At 48.4% G+C, this 16,912-nt stretch overlaps 1 protein-coding gene across 4 annotated transcripts in view; it reads right to left on the bottom strand.

Moving 5' to 3' along the window:
* Positions 1-16,912, bottom strand: part of SFXN5 (sideroflexin 5) — a 100,234-nt gene that overhangs the window by 59,229 nt on the left and 24,093 nt on the right. For all 4 annotated transcript variants that reach the window (XM_021526797.3, XM_077782660.1, XM_021526799.3 and 1 more), the window contains 3 exons: positions 7,579-7,605; positions 5,339-5,393; positions 3,653-3,678 (listed from right to left, as the gene is read on the bottom strand). In XM_021526797.3, the coding sequence (XP_021382472.2) occupies positions 3,653-3,678; positions 5,339-5,393; positions 7,579-7,605 (108 nt within the window). The remainder of the gene's footprint in view (positions 1-3,652; positions 3,679-5,338; positions 5,394-7,578; positions 7,606-16,912) is intronic.

Below are 16,912 nucleotides of genomic sequence, written 5' to 3'. Positions count from 1 at the left end.
AAACCCACCCAGAGCCCAGCCTGTCCCCCTGTCCCCCCTGTCCCCCTCAGCCCCAAACCAGCCCCGAAAGGACGGAGAGGCCAAGGCCAGGGCAAGGGACATGGCCGGATTTGGGCTTTGGAGGTGTCAGGGGAGCCGCTGCCAAGATCCCATTATTCCCCCAAACCTTAATCCCCTCCACAATGAGCTACCCCAGACTGGATTATTGTGCAGGGGCTGCGGGGGGCACGGCCCTAAACTGCTCATCCCCACCCCGCTCACGGCTCGGGGCGTCGCGCTGACCCCAAACCCCAGCTGGGGACAGGGACAAATCCTCCTCGGGGACGAGCCCGAGCCTCTCTTGAGGAAATCCCATCCCCCTTTGTGGAATACAAGACTCAAACTGTTTTTATGCTGGAGCAGGCTGCCAATTTTGTCACTAAATTTCACAGATCGATTGGCATAAATGTTACATTTTAATTTTAACATTTGAAACGTTTGGGTTTTTTTTTTTTTTTTTTTTTCTAAATGACAAGAGGTTCCAGTTTATCCTTTACAGCTCCTGAAATTGGGCTCATCTGACAGCTCTCGGCTCCTCTGACAGCTCTGGATTGGGGCCGATTTCATTGTCAATTTGATCGTTAGCTCGTTTTTGTTTAACCTTTTCTTTTAAAATGCCCCCCACAAAGTTCCCACCGAAGCTTTGCCCACCACAACAAACAGCAGCAGCCCCGCTGATCCCCTCCTTTGGGGTCACCAGCCTCTTTTTTGGGGTCACCACCTCCTTTTTGGGGTCACCAGCCTCCTTTGGGGTCACCAGCCTCTTTTTTGGGGTCACCACCTCCTTTTTGGGGTCACCAGCCTCCTTTGGGGTCACCAGCCTCTTTTTTGGGGTCACCACCTCCTTTTTGGGGTCACCAGCCTCCTTTTTGGGATTAACAGCCTCCTTTGGGGTCACCAGCCTCTTTTTTGGGGTTACCAATCCCCTTTTTGAGGTTTCCAGCCTCCTTTCTGGGGTTACCAATCCCCTTTCTGGGGTCACCAGCCTCCTTTTTGGAGTCACCACCTCCTTTTTGGAGTTACCAGCCTCCTTTGGGGTTACCAGCCTCCTCTGGGGTCACCAGTCTCTTTTATGGGATAACCAGCCTCCTTTTTGGGGTCACCAGCCTCCTTTGGGGTCACCAGCCTCCTTTGGGGTCACCAGCCTCTTTTTTGGGGTCACCACCTCCCTTTTGGGGTCACCAGCCTCCTTTATGGTTACCAGCCTCTTTTTTGGGGTTACCAATCCCCTTTTTGAGGTTTCCAGCCTCCTTTCTGGGGTTACCAGGCTCCTTTAGGGTTACCAGCCTCCTTTTTGGAGTCACCACCTCCCTTTTGGGGTCACCAGCCTCCTTTGGGGTCACCAGCCTCCTTTATGGTTACCAGCCTCTTTTTTGGGGTTAGCAATCCCCTTTTGGGGGTCACCAGCCTCCTTTGGGGTTACCAGCCTCCTTTGGGGTTATCAGCCTCCTTTATGGTTACCAGACTCTTTTTTGGGGTTACCAGCCTCTTTTTTGGGGTTACCAATCCCCTTTTTGGGGTCACCAGTCTCTTTTATGGGATAACCAGCCTCCTTTTTGGGGTCACCAGCCTCCTTTGGGGTCACCAGCCTCCTTTGGGGTTATCAGCCTCCTTTGGGAAGGGAGACGACCCCGAGCCAGACCCTGAGCACCGCTGGGTTTAAGGAAATTAAATTTAGTGTATTTTGCCCCTTCGACTGTTTTAATGGACCAAGAAGCTGAAGCAGGAGCTGGTGGCCTTGGGGATGAAATGCCTCTCGACTCCAGTTTTTGGGGAAAGTGTGCCTCAGTTTCCCACAAAGCTGGGCTGAATGAACCCTTCCTGTTTGGAGGGGACAGCTCAGCAGGAGGAGAACAGGCAGAATTCTCTCCCTTCTGCCTTTGGCCACGGAGAGCACCCAAACACTCCCAAAATTCCCAAAAACAAGGAGAAATCCCCCTCAGCCACAACCTCAGGAGGTTAATTAACCCAGCCTCGATTCAAAGGTATTTATCTATTAACATATTGAGCTTATTTTTTATTAAATATCAGGTTATTGATGAATTAACCCAGCCTCTGTTTGAGGTTATTTATCTACTATCGAGGTTATTTATTTATTCATCTGGAGAGTTTATTTTTTATTGTCTATCAGGTTATTATGAATTAACCCAGCCTCTGTTTAATTATCTACTACTGAGGTTATTTATTTATTCATATAGAGAGGTTATTTTGTATTAAATATCAGGTTATTGATGAATTAACCCAGCCTCTTATTTGAGTTTTTTATCCATTTAACATCATTCCCACAGCCTCCTTCAGCACCTTCATCTTTCCCCTTTCCTCTTCATCTTTTTGGGTTAATTAACCCAAACGAGAGCACCCAGCACTGCCTGGCCGAGCTGGAGTGCCTTGAACCACAGAAATGCAAAATAAAAGTGCCCAAAAATGCAATCTGAGCGTTGCAGGAGTTGCATTTTTGCCAGCAACAACTTCAGCTTTCCAGAGGGAAAGATGAAGGTGCTGAGGGAGGCTGTGGATGCTAAATGGATAAATAACCTCAAACAGAGGCTGGGTTAATCCATCAATAACCTGATTTTTAATACAAAATAACCTCCCCATATGAATAAATAAATAACCCCAATAGTAGATAAATAACCTCAAATAGAAGTTGGATTAATTAATCAATAACCTGATAGATAACAGATAAATCAAGTTAATATGGAAAAAAATAAATAATCTCAAGAGTAGACAATTAACCTCAAACAGAGGCTGGGTTAATTCATCAGTAAGCTGATATTTAACAAAAAATAACCTCAATATATTGATAGAAAAATAACCTCAACAGTAGATAAATACCCTTGAAAGGAAAGGGTTGGATTAATTCATCAATAACCTGATAGCTAATAGATAAATAACCTCAATATATTGATAGAAAAATAATCTCAATAATAGATAATTAACCTCAATCAGAGGCTGGGTCATTTCATCAATAACCTGATATTTAATAAAAAATAACCTCAATATATGAATAAATAAATAACCTCAATAGCAGCTAAATAACCTCGAACAGAGGCTGGGTTAATTCATCAATAACCTGGTAGATAATAGATAAATAACCTCAATATATGAATAAATAAATAACCTCGATAATAGATAAATAACCTTAAATAGGGGTTGGATTAATTCATCAATAACTTCAATAGATATAAAAGATAATAACAGATAAATAACCTCAATATATTGATAGAAAAATCACCTCAATAATAGATAAATAAATAACATCAGAGGTTGTGTTAATTCCTAAATAAGCTCATAAATAGGAGATAAATAACCTCAATATATTAATGGATAAAACCCCCTTAATAACAGATAAATACCCTCAACCAGAGGCTGGGATAATTCATCAATATTCTCATACAGAATCGATAAATAACATCAATATATGAGCAGCTGAATAACCTCAGCAGGAGAGAAACAGCCTCAAGCAGAGGTTGGGTTAATTCACCAATAACCCGATAGGTAATTGATCAATACCCTCAGAACACCAATAGATCAAAGCCCCTCAATAAGAGGAAATGTGAGTGTGCAGAGCTGCTCAGAAATCATTTCCTGGTGCCCACAAGCAAATACTTACAATGGGGGTTCCAAAGGGGATGTAACCTGCGGGGGAAAACAATCAATTAATGAATTTGAATGAATGTCCCAATTTAGGGACCCCTGGTGCCCCCACTGCCACCACCCTGGGACACCCTGAGCAGCCAAGGGCTGCAGCACCCTCCTGCTCTTCCCATCCTTTATTTGCTTTGCCAGCTCTCCAAAGCCTTCTCCTCAAATTTCATTGAGCAGCACAAAAATCAGACGCTTCACATCTTCCCCTGCTGCGGCTGCCAATTCCTGTGCTAATTATAATCCATCTCTCTGACTTCCACGAGAAGGTCTCGGAGCTTTTTCCCAATATTACCGAATTCACTTCCTGCATCCAATTTACAACCCAAAAGGGCAAAGACCTGAGAGGAAGCAAAATGTGGGAGACAAACATAGGACAAGGCAGCGAAGCAGAGGGACCTGGCTCCTCTTCACCCTCAGCATCATCCCCAAACACTGAGCACAAACCCCAACCCTGAGTTTTCCCTGTGCCCGGATCAGCCGAAGGTGTTGCACCCCAACCCATGGGAAAGGTCCTGTTTGTTGAAATAAATCTCCTGGAAAAGCACCAGGGCCCCACTGGCAGCCCCAGAAGAGCTGCTGGGGACCAGAGCATGGGTGGGAAACCCCAGAGAGGGTTTTAAATTTCATTTTTAATCATTAAACGGCTCATTAAGGCGCAGAGAAGCTGATCCTCCCCAGAATCCCAGTGCTGGGCTATAATATATATATATATATGGAAAAACAGGGATCATCCCAGTCTTTCCTGGGGAATGAACCCCCCCCCAGCCCCCTCCTCTTCATCCAGTGAGGATGGGTCACTGCTGACCTGCATTTTACAGCCCTGAAGTTGTGGAAGTTTTGCCATTTACTGCAAAATTTAAATGCTCCCAATGGTGACAGATCCCTCAGAAATGCCAGAAAAGGCCCTGGCTGGGGTCCAGTTAAAATAGGAAGTGCCTGTCGCCTCCATGAGGAAGGGAAAGAGGAAGGAGAAAGGAGAAAGGAAAGGGGAAGGAAATGGGAAAAAAGGAAAGGGAAAAGGAGAAAGAAAAAGGGAAAAAAGAAAAGGAAAAGGAGAAAGGAAAAAGAAAAGGGAAAAAGGGAAAAGGGAAAAAGGGAAAAGGGGAAAAGGGAAAATGGACAAAGGAGAATGAAAATGGAAAAAGAAGGAGAAGGAGAAGGAGAAGGAGAAGGAGAAGGAGAAGGAGAAGGAGAAGGAGAAGGAGAAGGAGAAGGAGAAGGAGAAGGAGGAGAAGGAGAAGGGGAAGGGGAAGGGGAAGGGGAAGGGGAAGGGGAAGGGGAAGGAAAAGGAAAAGGAAAAGGAAAAGGAAAAGGAAAAGGAAAAGGGGAAAAGGAAAAAAGGAAAAAGGAAAAAAGGAAAAAGGAAAAAGGAAAAAGGAAAAAGGAAAAAGGAAAAAGGAAAAAAGAAAAAGGAAAAAGGAAAAAGGAAAAAGGAAAGAGGAAAAAAGAAAAAGGAAAAAGGAATATTAAGCACTAAATCTCATGGTGGAATTTAGGATCGTCATTTTCCTCGCCTGCAAAGGGATTTTGGTGTTGGAATTGCTTCCTGATCTTGGTCTAAATGTTGGCGAGGTTCAGTTCACACAGAGGAGACCCCCCGCCCCTCGGTATTTTCTCCGGATTCCAAGAGAAGAGGCCGGGCCGCTCCTACCTGACATTCGGAAAGGCATGAAGATGGTCTCGTTAGTGTCGGGGTGGATGATGGCCTGCAAAAGTGTCCCCGGAGAGCCCCAGTGAGGGCACCGGGCACAGCAAAGCCACCCAAAAACCCCCCGTGAGCACCCAGCCCCCCAATCTCCCCCACCGGGACCCCCCTCGCTCTCACCAGAGGCACTCGGGGCTCAGCAGCCCCCCAGAACCCCTCCCCGGCAGTAATCAATGCAATCCCATCCCAAATTTACGTTCAGGAGCATCGTGTCATCGGTTAGGAGGAAACAGTTGGCCCTCACGTACAAAGAGTGGCCTTTTCTTGGCGCTGTGTCCCCAAAAGCCACCCACAGCTGTACCTGAGCCCCAGGAAACGCAGCCTGAGGAGGCAAAAGGAGAAGGATTTTCTGGCCCTGCCTGTTCTCAGCACCTCCACCGAGGCTGAAATGTCCTGAAATGTCCTGAAACGTCCTGAAATGTCCTGAAATGTCCTGAAACGTCCTGAAATGTCCTGAAACGTCCTGAAACGTCCTGAAATGTCCTGAAATGTCCTCCACCACATCCTGAAATGTCTTGAAATGTCCTGAAACGTCCTGAAATGTCCTGAAATGTCCTGAAACGTCCTGAAATGTCCTGAAATGTCCTGAAATGTCCTCCACCATGTCCTGAAATGTCCTGAAACGTCCTGAAATGTCCTGAAATGTCCTGAAATGTCCTCCACCATGTCCTGAAACGTCCTGAAACGTCCTGAAATGTCCTGAAATGTCCTCCACCATGTCCTGAAATGTCCTGAAACGTCCTGAAACGTCCTGAAATGTCCTGAAATGTCCTCCACCAGGTCCTGAAATGTCCTGAAATGTCCTCCATCACGTCCTGAAATGTCCTGAAATGTCCTGAAACATCCTGAAATGTCCTGAAATGTCCTCCATCAGGTCCTGAAATGTCCTGAAACGTCCTGAAATGTCCTGAAATGTCCTGAAATGTCCTGAAATGTCCTCCACCACATCCTGAAATGTCTTGAAATGTCCTGAAACGTCCTGAAACGTCCTGAAATGTCCTGAAATGTCCTGAAACGTCCTGAAATGTCCTGAAACGTCCTGAAATGTCCTGAAATGTCCTGAAATGTCCTCCACCACATCCTGAAATGTCTTGAAATGTCCTGAAATGTCCTGAAACGTCCTGAAATGTCCTGAAATGTCCTGAAACATCCTGATATGTCCTCCACCACATCCTGAAATGTCGGGTAGGAAAAAGGGAAAAGCCCTGGCCGTGGCAGAGGGATGGGGAGGGTGAGGAGAAAAATCCCTTTATCCTGCAGGGGAAGCAGAGGGGTCACAGCAGAGACCCCAAAACCCCCGAGGCCAAAACACCATTGGGGGGTTCAGTTCAGAACCTTCTCCCACTGCGGGTGTTGATCCCATTCCAGAACCTTCTCCCACTCCAGGTGTGGATCCCATTCCAGAACCTTCTCACAAAATGGATCCCATTCCAGAACCTTCTCCTTCTGCAGGTGTGGATCCCATTCCAGAACCTTCTCCCCATCTCCAGCTGTGGATCCCATTCCAGAACCTTCTCCCCATCTCCAGGTATGAATCCCATTCCAGAACCTTCTCCCCCCTGCTCCAGCACGAGCTGGGACACCAACAGGCAGGTCCAGCCCTCCCTGGATGGCCCCATAGGGGACACCCAAAAAACCCCACACAGGACCTGGGGAATTTCAGGATTTCCCAGGAATTCCAACCTTGATGTGCCCCCACAGCTCCTCAGCCAGCCCTGGTGCCTCTGGAGATCCCAACCTCCCCAAAAAACCTAAATCTGCTTTACTGATCAACAGCAGCAACGCTCACTGGGCCCATTTTCAGCACATTGCCCCCCACATTTTCTGCCAGGCCCAGGAGGCTGCACTGGAATTCACTGGGAAGGAGAAATCAATTCCCAAGGGATCTGGGAGTGCAGGGAGGAAGGTACAGCACAGGCACAAACCTTCCCAAGGAACTGTCAAACTATTTGCAAAAAACTGGAGACAAGAAAGCTCTTGACTAGACAGGAAGGAGAAAATGAAGACATCAAAATATATAAATATATATAAAAAAAAATCAGGCTCTTTGGTGGCAGAGTGTGCTCTGCATTTACATTTCCATGGGAAGACAAAACAGCAACTGGCAAAGGGAACGAGGGAGGACAGGAAAAAGCAGCAACACTTGAAAATAATAAATATTGAAAATATTTTTTAAAGTGTATTACCTGTTTGATTTTTTGAGCTCCCCACAGCTGGAAAAAAACAAAAGAGAATATTAAATGTAAAAAAAAAAAAACACCAGTGTAGTTTTATCCCAAATATTCATCTTTTAACTGCTGTTATAAACAAATACAAGGGATTGAGATAAAAATCTCATTTTCTGCAGCCCCCCGGGATGGATTTAAAGACTCTTTACACACCTGAGCTCCCTCACACCTGCATGGGCAGCGAGGCCAGCGAGCCACGACATTAAACTTGTATTAAATGGGAAGAAAGAACGAGAACAGCCAGACCTCAGAGCTTTACAAACCCCGAATTCTCTGCTGCACGCTGATCTCAAGGTAAATTTAGCACAGGCTCTCCCTGGATGAGCTTCCTGCGGAAATCCAGTCCCTGCAAAGGTGGGACAAGCCCTGCAGAGAACACGAGGAGCTCCTCAGATAAACCCCGGCCTTCCAACAAACAGAACAAACAGCCACCAGCTCTCGGTTTTAAATGCGCCGAGAAACGCGCACAGGGAGGAAAAATCTGGTTTAGAACCCTCCCTGCTGCCTCCTGACAGCTTCAAAAGCCCCAAATGTGGCTCCACGAGTGGGGCTGGAGGAGGAAACATCCCCGGAGAGGCGCGGGAGGAGGAGACCCCGAGCCCTGAGACCCCCGGGCACAGACAGAGCCCCGGGGCTCGCCCTTCCTTCCCCAGGGCAGGGGGGATTCCTGCACGGGTGACCCCTAAACCCGAATTATCACCCCCAGCCCAGCGGAGGATGATGTGCATCGCTCAGAGAGGGTGGGAACCAGGCTCTGCAGTGGCCCAGCACTGCTGGGTTTTGCTGTCACAAGCTGGTGTTCGGCCCAGACCTCAGTCGGGGCCTGTTCTGCCCTCAGGGAGCTGCAGAGCCACCTTTAAGCCCCATTTCCATCTTGAACCCACAATTTCCCTGCGAGCCAGGAGCCTGGCTGCCTCCCTGGCAAGGCTCCTTTGCCAATCTCTCCCCACCCTCGTGGCTCCTTCGCTCCTCTCCAATTTGTCAACATCCTCTTGCGTGGAGGCCGCCAGGATCCAGGGGAATTATTCCAAGGAGAGTTGTGTCGGAGCCAATCCCGGGCCAGGAGAACCTGGGGAGTTCTGCTCCTGCTGCTGCCACAGCCCAGGATGGCGATGGCTCTTTTTGGCTCGCCGTTTCCCCACCAAAACCCACCCAGGAGCTCCACATCAGGTGTTCAGGGTGTTCACTAAGCCCCCTCCCTCACCCCGGGTTTGTTGCTAGTCCCAAATATAAATCCATTTAAATGCTGTTGGAATAAAGCAATTAACCTGCTAAAAACCACATTCATTGACCCACTGATACCAACAACCCCAAATTTCACTCCCAGTTCATGCCACGCTCCAAAATGAAGCTCTGTGATGAGCTCCACTGCCTGTGGTGAGGACCTGAGGATCGAAATGTCACACACACACAGGAGCTGTCCTGAGGAAAAATTCCCTTCCTAAGGAAAATCACCATTCCCCCTTTCCCAGGTGGAAAACAGGCTGGGGCACACAAAGGACCATCCTCGCGGGTGCTGAAGGCCAGGTGGGTCTACATCCCAAAATCCAAAGGGAAGGGGGCTCCAGGCCCAGCCAGCCAGCAGCTCCCTGCCTGCCCGCTAGCTGCAGAACTTCCAGGGGGTCGGGGGGAATTCCTGGGGCTCCCCAGCACATCCCGGGGACCCCAGAGCTGCCCAGGTCTCCTCTGCGCCGGGTGGGAAACGCAACTGCGGGATTTCCTCTCCAACGGCAGGCACTGACACCAGCAAAAAGGAAGAGGGATGGTTTCTGAGCCAGCACGAGGGCTTTTATGGTCAAATTCTCTAATTTCATTAATTGATCCCAATATTTATGCCTTTCCCTGCTGCAGTGCAAATATTGTTAGAACACGCGGTTTCATTACTTCTCCAAAGAGACTTCACAAGATGCACCTGATGAGTCACCTCAGGATTCTGCCAGCTCATTTTCACTTCTTTCTCCTCTAATTCCTGTTCTGTCTGCAGCGTTTTCCAGCAGCTCCAGCTCCCTGGCAGCCCTGCCAGCCCGGGGCTGCTCTGGGGAGCAGTCTGGGGTTTTGGTGGGATTTCATTCCCGTCCTGGAGGAGCAGCCACGCTCCCACCTCATCCACCCCGCTGGGAAACGGGGAAATCTGCTCTGGAGCACAGGGAACGGCTCCAGATCCGTGCTGGGCTTTAGATTTCACTCCAGGATGGCTGGGTATGGCCAGCCTGGACCAGGGGCTCTCCTGGCAGGGAGCATTTCCCTGGGATGGCCCAGAGCCCTGCAGGGGCTCTGCCTCTGCTCAGTTTTGGGTGCTCAGGGGTGGGATTACACCAGGAAAGACCTGAGGGTTGGAGCAGTGTTATTCCAACATCCCACTGTCCACAGAAGCAGGCAGGAGTGGCCACTTCTCTCCAGCCTGTGGCCACTGCAGCTCTCCCCAAGGTCAGGCCAGGGGGACACCGCACGGGTCAGGTCGGGCTCTGCTTCATGGAGAGATCCCTCATGGACGGGCAGGAATCAGCTCCAGGCTGTTCACAAGTGGTCTCAGACCCACCTTCTCAGGACCCATGGAAGAGATTTCCACCCGTCCTTTCCAGGATTCTGACTTTTCTACAGTTATTTTGAGGAAGAGTCAGCACTTCTGCCACCACCTGTAGCAGTTTTAAAGCCCTGAGCTCGGGGGTGCCAGCACAGGGAGGAGCTGGAGCTGCTGGAGAGCCCAGAGGAGGCTCCAGGATGATCCCAGGGATGGAGCTGCTCTGCTGGGAGGAAGGCTGGGAGAGCTGGGAATGTTCCCCTGGGGAAGGGAAAAATCAAGGGAATGCTCAGAGTCCCTGAAGGGGCTCCAGGAGAGCTGGAGAGGGACTGGGGACAAGGGACAGAGGGACAGGAGCCAGGGAATGGCTCCCACTGGGAAAGGGGAGCTTGGGCTGGGATCTTGGCAAGGAATTCCTGGCTGGGATTTGTCTGGAATTCCCAGATTTGCTGTGGCTGCCCCTGGATCCCTGGCAGTGCCCAAGGCCAGGTTGGACACTGGGGCTGGAGCAGCCTGGCACAGTGGGAGTGTCCCTGCCATGGCAGGGGTGGCACTGGGTGGGATTGAGGTCCCTTCCCAGCCCAAACCATTCCATCTTTCTGGGATTTTATGAACTCAGGAGCTGATTCAGTAACCCAGAAACATCACCTTAAATACCACGATGATGGTTAAGGCAGAGTCTCAAAGCCCAGCAGAATCTGAAGAGAACCAAAGCTGCGGTGAGGAGATGGAGACTGGAAAAAATCTTGGGAATAGATGTGATCTTTGCTTGTCAGGACATTCATTAGCAATCCTTATTTAGCAGCAGAATTGCAGCTTAGAGATAGTTTAAAAAAAAAAAAGAATTTATTTAAAGAATCCATCCAGCCCCAATCTCTTCACCAACACCTGTCACTATAAAAACAGCACGGAGGGTTCCAGTTCTCCTTAATGGATGAGCCTCCTCCTATTAAACACGGGAACATTCCACAGTCCTGCGCTCAGAGACAGGAATTTATTTGTCACCCGCTCCATAAAAATCTCCTGCCTTATTCCTAATCCAAACTAATCCTTCATCTGAAAAGCACCTGGTGCCACCCTTTGAGAACTGAGCCTAAATCCATGGGTGCCTGCTCCAGCTATGCCAGGCCAGGAATAACTGCCTGGAGAAAAGCCCTTATTGATGAATCACTCATTAATCACTCATCATGACAAGGCACAGTTATAGACAAAGAACTAATTAGGAGTCACGGGGTAGATGAGCCCAGCGTGGAAGGAAAACCCAGAGGCTGAAGTCCTGCCGAGAGCCTTCGGAGGGCTCTGCCTGGGCTGGACTCTGCCCTGTTACACAACAAAACCCCTCTGAAGGACGGGCTGGAGAGGAAATCCTTGAAAAATGAGTATTTTTAGTTAATTGATTTCATCAGTCCAGCCAGTCCCATTTCAAAAGCCGTTCCCTTCCTGCTCCACCAGCCATGTTCTCACCTTCTACCACCCCGCCTGCGCCCAGGAAACGCAGATTTTAACGAGGTAACAGCCTGGAGTTTGCACCCCGTCAGGAGCTGCCAGTGGTTTCACACTCCGGGGCTTGTGAGGTTTATTAAAGCACAGCTCGGATCACCCAGCCCACGCTGAATTCCAAATATTGGGTGGTGCAGAACGTGGGATGCAGCCAAGCTCCTCCTGGAGCGCTCCATCTCCCTTCCCAGGCCTCGGGAGGGCAGCCTCCAATCCAGATGTGCTTCCCCAGTAATCCCAGTTGTTTAATTGATGGAAATAAGGGGAAAAAACCAGCCCAGCTCCAGCTGCTCACAGATGTGGAGCAGTCTGGCATTCCTGATAAACCTGGAAAACCAGGTAACACCGTCCTATAGCTCTTCTTGTTCCTCACAGGAAATCTCCCCAGTGGAGGTTTTACAGCCCTGCTCCTCAAATCTTGGCATTAGGGAGGTTTTGGCCCTTCAGGACACAAAGCTCAACAGAGCCCACGAGTGGGATAAATCTCAAAGGCTCTGCTCATTTCTGCCCCTCCTGCCATGAAATGAGGCAGCACAGGAGGCACCTGAAGCTCTTCCTGGGTGCCAAAGCTCCTTTGCCTTTCTGAGCATTGTTGAGTCACTGAGGAGAACCAGGGAATTGTTCAGGTTGGAAAAGATTTCAGACAATCACACCCAACCATCCCCAGCCCTGCCAGGGCCACCACTGCCCACGTCCCCAAGTGCCACATCCACAGGGCTTTGAAATCCCTTTAGAGATGGGCACTCCAAACCTCCCTGGGCACTGCCAGTGCCTTTCCATGAGGAAATTCCTGCTGATGCCCACCCTGAGGCACCCCTGAGGCCGTTCCCTCTCCTCCTGTCCCTGTTCCTGGGAACAGATCCCAAATCCCCCCAGCTGTCCCCTTCTGGCAGGAGCTGTGCAGAGCCACAAGGTCCCCCTGAGCCTCCTTTGCTCCAGGCTGAGCCCCCTCAGCTCCTCAGGAACTCTCCATTCCCTTCCCAGCTCCTCAGGAACTCTCCAGCCCCTTCCCAGCTCCTCAGGAACTCTCCAGCCCCTTCCCAGCTCCTCAGGAACTCTCCAGCCCCTTCCCAGCTCCTCAGGAACTCTCCATTCCCTTCCCAGCTCCTCAGGAACTCTCCATTCCCTTCCCAGCTCCTCAGGAACTCTCCAGCCCCTTCCCAGCTCCTCAGGAACTCTCCATTCCCTTCCCAGCTCCTCAGGAACTCTCCATTCCCTTCCCAGCTCCTCAGGAACTCTCCATTCCCTTCCCAGCTCCCTCAGGAACTCTCCATTCCCTTCCCAGCTCCCTCAGGAACTCTCCATTCCCTTCCCAGCTCCATTCCCTGCCCTGGCCAGCTCCAGCCCCTCCAGGGCTCTCCAGAGCTGCCCCAGCCCTGGAGGTGCCCCAGCAGTGCCAGCACAGGGACGGGCACTGCCCTGGCCCTGCTGATTCCCAGCACCAGGAGCTGCTGCCAGATCCCAAACCAAGAGTGGGTGGAACCAGAATCGAGTCCCCACGGCTAAAATCAGCTCTGAAATAACACGGTGCAGCCTCCCAGCACTCAATAAACATTAACTAATTAATCCTCCCAGCACTCTCCTGGAAAGGCTTCAGCAGAGTGGGAATCATTCCCTGAAAACCATCCTTGCCCCAGGGCTGGTGGAGGACGTGGATGCCGCTGGAATCACGCACGGTTTGGGTTGGGTGGCACCTCTGGAGGTGCCCAGCCCCTCCCTGGGCTCCCTAATCCAGCTCGGGTTGCTCCAGATCAGATTTGTTTCCCCTCATTTTAGCCACACCGAGCTGGCGGATGCAATGGGTTCCGTGACCTGGACGTGATTTGGGATGAGCTCCCTAAATCCCGAGCTGATGGAGCAAGCCAAGCCGGTCTGGGGCCGAGCAGGAGCAGCGGGAGCAGCAGCCGGGGACCACGGAGGCGCCTTTGAGGTGCATTCGCAGCTCCCTCCGTGCCCTTCGTCCTCCAGAGATTCCTAAACCCCACTCACCTCAGTGACACCGAGAATACTCCCACGGCAGAGGTGGAAAACCCGAGCCCAACCCTTGGCCAAAAAAAGGGGCACTTTCCTGCCAAGAAAAGGGAGCAGCAGGACAAGGACACATCCCGGGTCTATCGCATCCTGCAGGAGACCAGAGGGGGGGAAAAATTACAGTTTACTGCAAATGGACCTCTTCGCTCTTCATCAACACTGTCAGGAAAAGCCATTATTCCCCAAAAGGGAGGCTCTTAGTCCCTGATGGATTCATGGTGCTCTGCTGGGCTGGGGCGGCCGGCGCGGCTCTCCCCGCTGCTAACCTGATTGAGGCAAGAACACAGCAATAACTACGTGCCCGTGGAGCCGCCGAGCCTCTTGTCGCTTCAGCGATCCTAATGGGGGAGAAATGAAAGCGCTTCGAACCAGCGAGCTGCCAAAAGTGCATTTGGAGAGGCAGCGAGTGAGAAGTCACAAGTGGCACAGCGCAGCCAAGGCGCGGGCAGGGCTGGCTGGGGAACAGCAGAGTCTGTCTCCAGGTCCTCTGCAGAGCTGCACATCACCCGGGCTGGATTATTTCATTATTTCTCATCTTTTCCCTTTTTTTTTTTTTTTTTTTTTTTTGCTCTCCCAGGGGCGAAGCTGAGGGTACGGAGTCAGCGATGGAGCTGGGCTTTGCTCACTGATGGGTGCTCCCGCATTTTGGCAGGAGGGGCAGGTGAGCAGCCACCGAAACGAGCGGGCAGGGCTCCCGCTGTGACTGCCCAGCTCCTCCCCAGCCCACGATCCTACAGCAAAGAGGGAGACGGGGATCAAAACCCCAAACCCGGCGTCTGGAGGCTGCAAGGGTTTCAGTCAGCCAAGATCCACAGCTCAGGGTGTTTATTGCTGGCTTTATCATCCCTGGATTAATTGCCAGCCTCCACTTCAGGTTTATTGTTGATTCTTTACCAATAAAGATTGTGTCTAAATAGAAACGTAATAGAAAGAAATAGAAATGCGATGGAATTGTATCTTTTATCCCCCTTCAGCAGCTCCAGCCGGCTCCTGCTCGGGCACCGCAGCCCCACCGGCCCCGATGCCCGTCCCATCCCTCCCCCTGCACGGGGAGCAGGCAAAGCTCGGGGGGCAGAGAAGGAAGAATTTTGGGAGGGGGAAGGAGCCGAGTTTTCATTAAGCTCAGCTCCCTGCAGCAGCCAGCTGTGGCGGAGCACGGCTCGGGAGGTGGCAACACATGCCGGGAGAAGGAGGCAGAGCCGTGCCACTGCTGGCACTGCCAGGGCTTCACAGCTCCCTCCCCAGAGTCTGGGCACGGAGCAAAGCCGTGCCAGCTCCAGCTGAACCGGGGCGAAGAGGGAACACGGAGCCGGCCGCGGCTCCCGGTGCCCGCGGGCAGCGCCGCCGCCAGCCCGGGCAGCGCCCGGTTTGTGACCCAGCCGTGCCAGGCTGGCTGCCACGGCCACGGGCAACATCGGCGACATTTGCCCAGCAGAGAATTAATAGAGGAGTCTATATAGATGTTTAACTGAGAGAAATATATATATCTATTTAGTAGAGAATTAATAGAGACGTCTACATAGATGCTTAATTGAGAGAAATATATATATCTATTTAGTAGAGAATTAATAGAGGAGTCTACATAGATGCTTAATTGAGAGAAATACATATATCTATTTAGTAGAGAATTAATAGAAACGTCTACATAGATGCTTAATTGAGAGAAATATATATCTATTTAGTAGAGAATTAATAGAGGAGTCTATATAGATGTTTAATTGAGAGAAATATATATATCTATTTAGTAGAGAATTAATAGAGAACTCTATATAGATGCTTAATTGAGAGAAATATATATATATATATATAGGAGAGAATTAATAGAGGAGTCTACATAGATGTTTAATAGAGAGAAATATATATCTATTTAGTAGAGAATTAATAGAGAAGTCTATATAGATGTTTAATTGAGAGAAATATATATATATTTAGTAGAGAATTAATAGAGAAGTCTATATAGATGTTTAATAGAGAGAAATATATATATAGTAGAGAATTAATAGAGAAGTCTATATAGATGTTTAATAGAGAGAAATATATATATCTATTTAGTAGAGAATTAATAGAGACATCTACATAGATGTTTAATTGAGAGAAATATATATATCTATTTAGTAGAGAATTAATAGAGAACTCTATATAGATGTATGTTTAATAGAGAATTAATAGAGAAGTCTATATAGATGTTTAATAGAGAGAAATATATATATGTTTAATAGACAATTAAGAGAGAAGTATATATATATGTATATATATACGTATATATGTGTGTTTAATAGACAATTAATAGAGAAGTCTATATATATGTATGTTTAATAGACACTTAATAGAGAAGTCAATATATATGTTTAATAGAGAGAAATATATATAGTAGAGAATTAATAGAGAAGTATATATATATATACGTATGTATATATATGTATGCTTAATAGACAGTTAATAGAAAAGTCTATATATCTAATAGAGAGAAATATATATATGTTTAATAGACAATTAAGAGAGGTCTATATATCTAATAGAGAGAAATATATATATGTTTAATAGACAATTAATAGCCTATGTATATGTTTAATAGAGAATTAAGAGAGAAGTCTATATATGTATACATGTTGAATAGAGAATTAATAGGGAAGTCTATATATATGTGTATATATAGACTATAAACACATATATGTTTAATAGAGAATTAATAACAAGAAATATATATATGTATATATGTTTAACAGAAAATTATTAGACAGAAGTTTATATATATGTAAATATGTTTAATAGACGATTAATTCTATATATGTATATATGCTTAATAGAGAATTAATAAAGCAGTATATATATGTTTAATAGAGAACTAATAGAGAGAAATATATATATGTAGCTATGTTTAGTAGACAATCAATAGAGAGAAGTATATATGTATATGTAGATCTGTTTAATAGAGAATTATCAGAGAGCAGTTTTACAGATTTACAGCTGTGATTTACCCCCTTGCATTGTTCCAGGGCTGGCTGGTTCGGGACATTGGGGAGGACATTTGGTTTGTCACTGGGGCAGCAGCCGACCTCCAGTGAAGATTTAGGGATGCAAACTCCACCACTGGGCCACGAAAAGGAGCCGAGGGACAGAACCTGGGGGGGCTAAAGGGTTAAAAGGCAAAGCCCCCATTGTGCGGGTGAGCACATGGTGGGGAAAGGTCCTTCACTCCCAGCGCTGTGATATTTTCTCTATTCTACCTTCTGTTGTATTGTT

Source organism: Lonchura striata, chromosome 4, assembly GCF_046129695.1.
Source record: "Lonchura striata isolate bLonStr1 chromosome 4, bLonStr1.mat, whole genome shotgun sequence".
NCBI classification, from domain to species: domain Eukaryota; kingdom Metazoa; phylum Chordata; class Aves; order Passeriformes; family Estrildidae; genus Lonchura; species Lonchura striata.
Note: the sequence above shows the minus strand (reverse complement) of the source record. Positions and strands in the feature narration are given on the sequence as shown.